The sequence below is a fragment of the Elgaria multicarinata genome, chromosome 1, assembly GCF_023053635.1.
Source record: "Elgaria multicarinata webbii isolate HBS135686 ecotype San Diego chromosome 1, rElgMul1.1.pri, whole genome shotgun sequence".
Lineage (NCBI taxonomy): Eukaryota > Metazoa > Chordata > Lepidosauria > Squamata > Anguidae > Elgaria > Elgaria multicarinata.
This window is the reverse complement of record NC_086171.1, coordinates 187,034,288-187,045,702: the sequence shown is the minus strand read 5'-3', so window position 1 is coordinate 187,045,702 and position 11,415 is coordinate 187,034,288. Positions and strand designations below refer to the sequence as shown.

Genomic DNA, 11,415 nt, shown 5'->3' with positions numbered 1-11,415 from the left:
CGCTTTTGAAGCGCGGCTGGCGGATGGTTAGCGCTACACGAAATCCAGCTAAAATGGCACAGACTTAGGATCGTGGTCTCGTCTGCTGAGTGGGCGCTGGTGTGGGGGCGGGGGAGGAGGGGGGAGTGTGTTATTCGCGATGTTTGTCGCTCCCAAGAAGTTCTGGTTCTCTCCCCTCTTCCCCCCCCCCCCCCCGCGGCCGCGAGCCGAGTGTGAAGCTGCCGCCTCCGCCACCGATCCTGGAGAATCTGGCTGGTTTCTTTTCATTGATGAACTCTGGTTTCTTTTCTCTGGCTATAGACAGTGGAGGCGGGTGGCTCCTACGTCATGGGGCGGCGAGTTCGCTCTAGCTGTCAACCAGGACTCCAAAGGAGCTCTCCAAGGTGCTGAAGCCTATCCCCAAAGCAGGTTCAGCACCTTGGGTTCTAACTGGTTCCAAGTGCTTTGCCCCTTGGAGAGCTCCTTTAGGGTTCTGACTGGCTCTGACTGAAACCCGGAATGGTTCCACGGCCCCACTGACATCGGAGCCACCTGCCTTCACTGGATATAGGCCCAGCAATGGACAGTCTCGTATATAGGATTATTTCCAATGTTAATCCTACTTAAGAGTAGACCCATTGAAATGAACGGTACTTAAGTTAGTCGTGGCTAAATCCCATCCATTTCGATAGATTTACTGTAAGTGAGACTAGAATTGGATACCACTCATAAGGTCGCTTTCTTTTGCTGGATTCCGCATCGAGTCTTTTCTAGTTGAGTGCAAGACCCGGGCAGAGAAGAGCTGCCTTTGCTAAAAGGGAAACCAATTAACAAAAGCATTTGGTGTTGCCAATTTCTTTCTTCTGCGCGGAGCCGTGGCTAGTAACTACCCCTTACACGCTAACGCCGACAAGAGCATACTCCTCATGAGAATGCAACCCCCTGAATGTCTACTCGAGAGTAAATTCCAGGGAATTCAGTGGGTGGAACTTACTCCCAGTCAAAAACGAGGAGGAGTCTTGTGGCACCTTAAAGACTAACAACTTTATTCTGGCATAAATTTCCCTGGCCTATAGTCCACTGCATCAGATGTAAGTGTTGTATCCCGGAGAAGCGTGTTTATGGATTGCAGCCTCCACTTCCGAAGGGAAGTGGATTTGGAGTGCAGAAACTCTCCGCCCCTCTTCCACATTTGCTTGGAAAGAAAGAATTGCCCCTGGCTCTCCTCAGTCGATTATTTAGCAGCTCAACGTGTGAACTGCCTCCACTGAAAAGCATTGTGCTTGACAAGGGAAATGAAAAAAAACTCCCGCTTCTGGTATCTGACCCGTCATGTCTGTTTCAGACACCCACGCGACGCCAGGCCTGTGTTTGTTTGGTTGTTTGTATGCTGCCATCATAATGCCTGGCACTTTGCAGAACAGAAAACAAAAAGACCGTCCCCTGCTGCAAACACCTTACAGTTTAAAAGAGCTTGCAATTTGGTTGTGGGATGAAGAGGCTGCATGTGTGAATTCGCCTTGAAATGGAAAAGACACTCTGAAGATATAGTTGATGATGGCACTTCCAAACAGGGCTGTTAAGACTGAATCGACTTGTTTCTACCTTTAAACGCCAGCGGTTGGTAGAAGCGGGGCTCTGAACTCACACGACTTGAGATGAATATCGGGGTGGGGTGGGGGGGGGAAGTGCTTCTTAATCTGGGGTAAACTGAACTACTGATGGGGGATGCGGTGTACGAGTGGCGTTTGCAGTCGGATGCACTTTTCATTAAGTACGATTATTTGAATTTAGACTGAAATTAGCACTTCGCCCAATCCCAAAGGTACATTATATTGAAAGCCCGCGCCCGCCCCTGCAACGTCTCGTGCTTAGCATTCTTAGGGCGCGATCCCATGGTATTTAGACAGAGGTGGGTGGGTAAAGCCCTACAACTCCCAGCATTCCTCAGCCAGCATGGCTAGGTGGGGGGTCATGGGAGTTGGAGGATTTCCACCCCACCCCCGCCTAAACCTGTATAGGATCGCTCCCTTAGTCATTTAGATCTCCTGATTTCAGGGACAGAATGAGTTCAAAGGAGGACAAAGATGCGTGGATCCAGGGGCACTTGAATAAATGCACTGAATAAAGATTGGTTCCAGTGGAACTGGGTGTTTGTTTCCTTGTTTTCTGCAAAGAAGATGAAAGCAGGTTTAGGACGCTCGGAGAAGAGCAAACAGGCCTATCGGAATAACGTGTAAGATAAGATTTAACCGACGGAATTCACGTTGCGGTCCTGGAACCGGCAAGCAACCCATCCCGTGCTTTTTATTACCCAAACCCTCTCCTGCGAGACAACCACGTAGCTCTCTGTGGAATCAGTAGAGGTAGCTCTAGAAAATCCCGGAGTCACATGAAGAGCTACTGAAATTCACTGGGAAGAGAACGGAAATAGAAGGGGAGGGAAAAGGAACCGGTTTGTTTGGGGCTGTCTTGGGCGAGAGGCTTTGCGCAGAGGAAAGTGAAAGGTGGGGTGGTTGTAAGCGCCCGCGGGGGCTCTTGGGGAGGGGGGAGGAGGAGGCCTGGGAAGACCGACGTCATTAAAAAAAAAAAAAAAAAAAAAAGAGAGAGAGAGAGAGAGAGCGCTTAATGAAGGCAACGGGGCTTCCCCCGTTCAGAATCCACAAATAGTGATTTCGGAGGGAACTGGCCGTGACCTTCCCCAGACAAAACAAAGAGGAGGGAAAAAGGGAAGGCGGCGCGCTGTTTAGTCGGACTCCTTTCCCTTTTTGCCTTATTTAGCAGATCTCTGTTTCTTTCAGGTTTTAAGAAGAGAGATGGTAGGAATATAATAAAATACCTTCCACTCTCACACACACTACACTCCAACCTAATCATATGTAGATCTAGCCTTTCACATCCTATAGGTGCATATATATTTTAATTTGTAGTGGACACAATCACAGCTTTCCTGCCTTTGCTGCGATGCGAAAAGTGAGTGTAATAGAAGGCTTAAAATATAAAATGCCGGGTTTTTTTTTGTTTTTTTTAAAATTGTTTGGTTAGAGTTGTTTTAATACCCTAAGGAGAGGAGATGTTCAGCTGTCAAGTCCGGTATTCATCAGAGATGGCTATCGTGATTTTGCCTGTTAGGGATTATTATTATTATTATTATTATTATTATTATTATTATTATTATTATTATCAACAACAACAATAACAATAATAATAATAATAAGTACAGTAGTTCAAATTGATTTGGAAAATTCGGTGTTGTTTTGGACAAGAATTCGTTGTGTGCATGTGTGTGTTCGAACACACCAAAAACAACCCGGGGACTTCACTTAAAAGTCCTGTGCAGCCAAAGGTACCCTGCAATCAAATGAACACTTTGGAGCAAGAGCATAAAGAAGATGCCAACCCAAAAATACCTGGGAAGGCTTAATATTTCACAAATGCTTCAGCAAATTTAAGAATTCACCAAAATACTCTTTTTCTAAATGCAAAGAAATTGGGGTCCCAGATATGCGTGAATGAGAGAGAGAGAGAGAGCTGGGGACATTAGACAGCCGTTTTGTAGTAGAAATTAAAATCGGGATGCAGTTTGATCATTCCTTCGTCGCAGATGCTTGCTGGATATTTCTAAATGTGGAAAGGGCTCGCCTTTCCCGACCTAATTGTGCAATGATATGTGATAATTCCTTTCCCAAAGCCAGAATGGAGACTGCTTTTGCTAAATTGCAGCCATGACTCCTTCCCCTTCCCCCCACACCTCCGCTTCAGATGTGTGTGTGTGTGTGTGTGTGTGTGTGCGTGTGTTATGAATGAAGGGGTTCTCTTTGACCTTCATCACTCAGAATATTAGCAAGAAAGGCGGCGACTTTCAGCGCCATACAAACGTAACTATTTAAAGCTATAATGGTTATAAACTAACTACCGCTTTAAATGGGTATGTTTGAGTTGCGCTGATAACCCCTCTTTGCGGCCATACGAGCTTCTGAACACGGTTCAGATCCTTCTAAAAATGTGAAATCTTTTGAGCCTTTACTTCTTTTACCATTCAGACGTGCTGCGACATGCTATGGTTTCTTGCGATTATAAACATCTTTGGAGAAAGGTGACAACCTTGAACTTCTTTCTTCACCTTGACTTTAATTTTCTGTAATTTTATATTTCTAATATAATTTCATCAGTTCTGTACTACGTTTGATTCTGATCCTCCAATTTAAACATGGTTTACTATTTCCAGTGCTATTTGGATCACACACACACACACACACACACACACGCCCATCGAACAGCAAATAAAATTAGGCAGTAAATACGTAGGTATTTCAGGCAGGATCCTATTTTAGGAACATTTAATTGTCATATTACTAGAAGTGTGGATGATGGGGTGGGGGGGGAGGAAACGACCCATTAAATCAGAAACAGAGTTCGCCAAACGACGTGGCTTTAATGGTGTTTTAAGGAGGTTTCCATTTCCTAATTCCTGCTCCCCCCTCCCCCGTTGCCACATTTCTGCTCGCCCCCATTTGGTTGCTGCAGTATTTCAAAGCGCCAGGAGCTGTCTAAAACATCGGCTAAAATTAAGCGGCCACTACGGTTTTTTTTAACAATACGGTATTAAATACAACCTAATAAGAAACTTGATACATTTACTATATATGTGGATCCCAAAGATGAAAAGAGGGATACTGGAAAATACATAAATGAACAAAGAACATGAAGTGACGTCACATGTATATATTCTGTAACATCGACGGATATTACAGAATAAATCTATTTTATGCTGGCGTTTCTCTTTATACGTCGTAAAACCAAACAGATGAAATCCGTTACATTCGCCCTGTGCCAAGCGATGCCTACATCTTAAGTGGCACATATCCGGTCCGCCATTTTTCTAGGCCTGCTTTTCTGCATATTTTCCCCCATTACTCTTTTCCCTTCTTATATTGGCGAAGCCAGTATTGTTTTCTTGTCCATGACAGCACTGCTCGAAAAAGAGGCAGAAACCGAACCGGGGGGAGGAAGGAGGGGTAGATATGAATCTAATGGGAAAATGTGTGTGTGTTTGTGTGTGTGTTGGGGGCACAGATTCATTGCCTAGTATATTCATGGATAGGTTTCTTTTGGGTTTCTGCGTTGGGATGGTGGTGGTGAGGCTGCATTCGTCAAAGCAAGCTTGGGAAGGAACAGGAATGCGGTGTAGATTTTAAATGCCCCATCTGCAGTGTTTCTGAGGCGTGGGTGTTGCTGTTGGGTGGGGTGGGGGGGGGGGCGGGAAGGAGGAGAGGTCGATTTTGGTGGGGACTTGCAGTACCTCCCCCAGAAATGCAGCAAAGCTCCCCTCCTCCTCGCCCCTTCGCCGCCGCTTCCCCTCCCCTTCCTTTTGATAGATGAACGCGTGGGGATGGAGACGTGTTGTGCACAGCAAAAGGCTTGCGTTGGCAATCTGGTGATCATCGCACGTCCCTCTTCCTCTCTCTCTCTCTCTGCCCCCCTCCCCTCTCCCTAGGCTCCTCCGCATTGCATTGGCACCGCTGAGGCTGGAGAGACCACCCGCCCGCGTCTCTGCCGCTTAGGAAGGAGAAGAAGAGGACGGGCGGGCGGACGGACGGACGTCGGGGAAGAGACAGACGAGCAGCTTCGGGGAACCCCAGCTGGGCACCCAAGCGCCGCCATTCCCGGAGCCTTGCCGCGCGCCCTCTCCGGAGCCTATGCGCCAGGAAGGAGGCGAGGGCTTCACATGGAGGTGCCAAGGGGGACCCTCTGAGCGGTGTCATGCTCCAAGGGACCCGGCAGAGGAGAAGGTCCAATTCCAACGGCGAGTGGAGATAGCGCCCTTGTAGGTTCGCCTCCAGCCGCCATCGGCAGGAGAGGAGCGCAAATCGCGCCCGGGGCAGCCTTCCACCCAACTCGTGGTCGTCGCTGCGTATTTTTTTAAAACATCTATTGTTATTTTTGGGGAGTGCGCGGTCTTTGTTGGCCACCCCCCCTCCCTGCCCCCGTCCAGACACGAGCGAGGGAGCAACATGGCGACGCTCATCCGCAGCAAGATCTCCAATGTGGCCACCTCGGTGTCCAACAAGTCCCAGGCGAAAGTCAGCGGCATGTTCGCCCGCATGGGCTTCCAGGCGGCCACGGACGAAGAAGCGGTGGGCTTCGTCCACTGCGACGACCTGGACTACGAGCACCGGCAGGGGCTGCAGATGGACATCTTGAAATCCGAGGGGAGTGAAGATGGAGGAGAGGCGCCCTTGGAAGGCGACATCCACTACCAGAGAGATGGCACTGGGCCGGGGTCCCTGGCCCCGTCCTCCTCCAAGGACGAAGGCGTGTGCTCCGAGCTGTCCGGCCAAGGGAAGCCCAGGATCACAGCCTGGGAAGCCGGCTGGAATGTCACCAACGCTATTCAGGTAACCGGCCAAGCTCCATTTCGCTCGGTTCCTTAGGGCATTATCCTAGCTCCCTTGGAAGCCACGTTTGAGGGTTGCCAAAGCCCCCCTCAGCCCCCCTCTCCCCGTGGGCAGAGCACCACACGGATGGTTGTTTGTACACGGGAGCCGATTTCCTAGCAGATTTTGCCCAGCTACTTTCTGCCACCTCGAGCGTGCTCTGTAGAGTTATGTAACCCCTGAGGCGGAAGGTATCCCCCCCTCCCAATGGGCCACCTAGTTCAACCCACCACCCGCACAACGTGTGCATGTGTTGGTGGCTGGTACGACACTGTAAGGGTCCATACCGCACAACACTTTACACAAATCAACACCTAATCGCCAGTTTTTTACTTCCAGTCAGTAGGATTAAAAGATTGGCCAAAGATTTGTTTGTTTATTTATTAATTTAGAGGTTATTTATTTAGAGGGAAGCGGTTATCTCTCTCCCTTCACAAATTCCCAATTCTGTCCGAGCTTATGGTGATGGAGAGAAATCAAAACCCAGGCGTGATTCTGGATCGTAAAAGACTGATTTTTTATATACTCCCTAACTCCGAATTACTAAACCCCTACACTTCCTTTGCCTTTCCTCAATTCGTTTTTATGGTGCATAGAACGGCTTCTGTCACACTTCTGGACGTCAAAATGACCAAGGAAACATATGGCCCAAACAGGAGTGCCTGGTCCCTCCCTTAGGCATTTCACATTCCGTTTTCGTTATAGTTGAGTCAAATGTATTTGGAACCAGACTTGCAGAAGGAGAAAATGAAAAACAAACAACATCTGCTCTTTTCTTTTTCATTTCTTTCCTTGTTTTGCATTTTAGATAAAATGGCAGGTACTGGTTTTAATCTGCAAAACCTTAATGATTCATCACTCTGCATCATCATCATCATCTTATTATTATTATTATTATAAGCAAGTGCAGGTGCATAAAGATAAAAACTCCTTTTACAGACATTCAAAATGCGATGAAATTACATCTAGAAACAGCTTGGTGCTTTTCCGTTTCGGATGTACTTCATATCTGAGAAGAAAAATGCAATATTGATCAGGAGATGCAATCCTACGAATATAAGTTACTTTTCCATATTTGTGATCTATTTTTCGTTTGGCTTTGAAGGGGCTGGGTGTGAAACTGCCTCTCTTTATATTTTAAAACATTTTAATCTCCAAATTATTGCCAACTCAGATAAAATGCAAAGTTATTTTTTTTAAAGTGTGTCCTTATTTTTACGGATAAGGTTTCCCCCCACACACCAATAAGTGGGGCACTATAATAGTCTTAGATTCATCTAAACCTGGGTTAAAATGTCCTCTGTAGGGGTTTACTAGGGTTGAAATACTATACATACTTTCCTGGGAATAAGCCCCATTGAACTCAATTGGACTTACTTCTGATTAAACGTATATTATAGGATTGCACTGTACATGATCTCTAAAACATTCCAACTCAACTTAAATCCTTACTGAACTGGTTTGTCATTTAGATAAGGGACTCAATTGCCTAGGAATGTCATATTATGCACCCCATTTAGAATAATGAATTAATCTATGTTGGTTTGCAGAATTGCAGATGTTTTGGGGCAAAGGGGAAACACATTATACTGTATTTTGTATTTGTGCTTTTAACCTGTTTGTTGTTTTATTATGGTTTTAATTTTTGTGAACCTCTCAGAGAGCTTCGGCTATTGGCCGGTATAAAAATGTAATAAATAAATAAATAAATAAAGGAAGGGACTGCCTTTCAGGTATTAATTTATAGCAATTGGAAAGATCCAAACTTTAGTATTTTTCCTGATATTGCATCAGATGCTATACAACTTTTGTTTTTAATTAAAGATTTTCACCATCGTAACAAAATAAGACACAAAAAGGATATGGAAAAAGAAAGGGTAGGAATAAAGATATTTATCTTTCTTGGGGATTCTAATATATCCCTACCATTTTTTCTCCAAAGTGCAGAATTAATTTTTGAGCTGAGTGCTTCACTGTTTTTGATTTAAAAACGAACTGGAAATGGTCAATTTGCCATTAATAGAGATGCAGTGCAATCCTAAGCATGTTTAATGGATGTATTCCCACTGTGTTTAATAGAACTTATTTAGGATTGCAGCCTTGATGATGATGGTGATGGTGGTTGGCATTTATAACAAGACATTATGGATTACTTAACAGTTTTCTAGCTTTGAAGTGCAATATTTATAAACAGCATTCTACCTTTTCTTTTTAGCAACTTCGTTCTTTAAATGGCAGGGCTTTTTTCTTAGCTAAAAATACATTTTCCTGGTTGCATAAGGATTTCATGTATGTCTCCAACTGCCTGTTCTTTAGGAGTTATTCTATGTTGGAAAATGAAGTATGACATTTCCTCTTGGGGCCTGCTTCTAAAAGGCTTTTGTTTCATTCTGTGGCCCAGAAAAACAGGTTCCTGCTGCCTGCTTTTGTGCATGTCCTGGGAGTGTGAGTTGTCAATTGCTAAATAAAAATGAGCAATACAGTCTCCATTTTGTCTCTTTTCTAGGGGATGTTTGTCCTTGGCCTGCCCTATGCTATTCTTCATGGTGGATACCTAGGACTGTTTTTAATTATTTTTGCAGCCGTGGTTTGCTGCTATACTGGGAAAATCCTTATTGCCTGTCTCTATGAAGAGAATGAAGATGGGGAGACAGTCAGGGTGAGAGACTCCTATGTGGACATCGCTAATGCCTGCTGCACTCCCAGGTTTCCCTCGCTTGGGGGCAGGATTGTGAATGTGGCTCAGATCATAGAGCTGGTCATGACCTGCATCCTCTATGTAGTGGTCAGTGGCAACCTGATGTACAACAGCTTCCCAAGCTTACCAGTCTCCCAGAAATCATGGTCCATCATTGCCACAGCCGTGCTCCTGCCTTGTGCTTTCTTGAAGAACCTCAAGGCAGTCTCTAAGTTCAGCTTGCTCTGCACCTTGGCCCATTTTGTCATCAACATTTTGGTGATTGCCTACTGTCTCTCCAGAGCCCGTGACTGGGCATGGGACAAAGTCAAGTTTTACATTGACGTGAAGAAGTTTCCCATCTCCATTGGCATCATCGTCTTCAGCTACACCTCCCAGATCTTTCTGCCTTCCTTAGAAGGGAACATGCAGAACCCCAAGGAGTTCCACTGCATGATGAACTGGACTCACATAGCTGCTTGCATCCTGAAAGGACTCTTTGCCTTGGTAGCCTATCTGACTTGGGCCGATGACACAAAAGAAGTCATCACAGACAACTTGCCATCCACCATCAGGGCCGTTGTTAACCTTTTCTTGGTGGCAAAGGCCTTGCTCTCCTATCCATTGCCCTTCTTTGCAGCTGTGGAAGTCCTGGAGAGATCCCTCTTCCTAGATGGAAACAGGTCCTTCTTCCCTAATTGCTATGGGGGTGATGGGAGGCTCAAAGCCTGGGGGCTTACCCTCAGGTGTGCTCTTGTTGTGTTCACCTTGTTGATGGCCATTTATGTCCCACATTTCGCCCTCCTGATGGGCCTCACAGGGAGCCTCACAGGTGCAGGCCTCTGTTTCCTCCTTCCCAGCCTCTTCCACCTCAAACTCTTGTGGCGGAAGCTCTTGTGGCACCATGTCTTCTTCGATGTGGCCATTTTTGTAATAGGTGGTATATGCAGTGTGTCTGGGTTCATCCATTCTTTAGAAGGTCTAATTGAAGCTTATGGAACCAATTCAGAAGACTAAAGGATGGGTTGAGCTGGTTGTGTTAAGATGGAGGAGAGAGAGAATCACACTGAACATCCACATAGCCAAATGATGATGCATCCCCATGAAGGAGAAATGTTGTTATTTTAGTTATGTACACCCAGCAAATTCTATCACAGAACCTTAAGCAAAGCTTCCAGATCAAATACTTACCCTGCAGACTTTTTAAATAAACTAAGCCTGAAAAATAAATATATTTTGTATTATTTAGATATTATCAGAGAGAAAATATTCAAAATATTCCCCTTTTCCCATTCATTCAATAATCTCTATCTTTATAAGGGAAGTAAAATGCTCTATATGGAAATAGTGAAGAGGTTTCATGGTAATATTTTTTCAAGTTTTATGCAATTGAGTCTTGATAAAAACAACAACATAACTGTCAGCACAATTGCTTGGGATCATTGCACTGGAACACTAGAGAACACACACAACCTGATGAAGCCTAATGCAAGACCTAGATTGTACGAGCAACGAATTAAAATGGTTGTGATGACCAACAATGAGCCTAGCAAGCTGCAATGTTTACATTGTATATTTAAAACAACCAGTAAGGACTGCTTAATACTTCCATATCAACTCATGTCCAATACCAGTGCTTCCCATTTTGAATAAGAATCATCTAGCCTCCAACTGAAATCAGAGACTTGAAGTTCAGTTCTGGATCAGGTTATTTTTATTTCTAAATTACTTAAATGAATAAATCAATAATCAATTTGTTGGATTTGAAAAGTATTCTGGATATAAAGTAAAACACACACAAGAAAACCATTCTGTGCAACTACCAGATCTGTGGAGCTGTTTCAAATGTATGTGTGGTGTAATTGTGGTAAATAAGATGACAAATGTATATCAGAAAAATTTATCTTTATCATATAATGTGGTACATAAATATATCAAACAATAAAGAGAAACCATAATAATTATGACTGGCATGGTTTGTTCTAGGGAACATAATAATAGCACTTTTCTACCACTTGAGTATGTTCAAAATCATGTCCTACTTGTGAATTTATTATTTTTATTTATTTATTTATTTATTTATTTATTTATTGCATTTTTATGCCACCCAAAAGCTGAAGCTCCTGGGTGGTTCACAAAAACTAAAACCATTCAAAGTATAAAACAAACAGTATAAAAACATGATATAAAATACACATTAAAATTGATTAAAAACATACCATACATGATTAAAACATCTTTAAAACATTAAAACATCTTTAAAACATTCTAAAAATTTCCCAGAGGCAGCTGGTTGGCCACTGTGCGAACACAATGATGGAC

The 11,415-nt window shown here is 44.3% G+C and overlaps 1 protein-coding gene across 1 annotated transcript; it reads left to right on the top strand.

Moving 5' to 3' along the window:
- The first annotated feature begins 5,926 nt into the window (after nt 1–5,926).
- SLC32A1 (solute carrier family 32 member 1) lies at nt 5,927–11,043 on the top strand. The gene is made up of 2 exons (XM_063120040.1): nt 5,927–6,377; nt 8,923–11,043. Exons 1-2 carry the CDS (start codon nt 5,994–5,996, stop codon nt 10,108–10,110), a joined length of 1,572 nt encoding a protein of 523 aa, XP_062976110.1. The 5' UTR covers nt 5,927–5,993; the 3' UTR covers nt 10,111–11,043.
- The last annotated feature ends 372 nt before the right edge of the window (nt 11,044–11,415 follow it).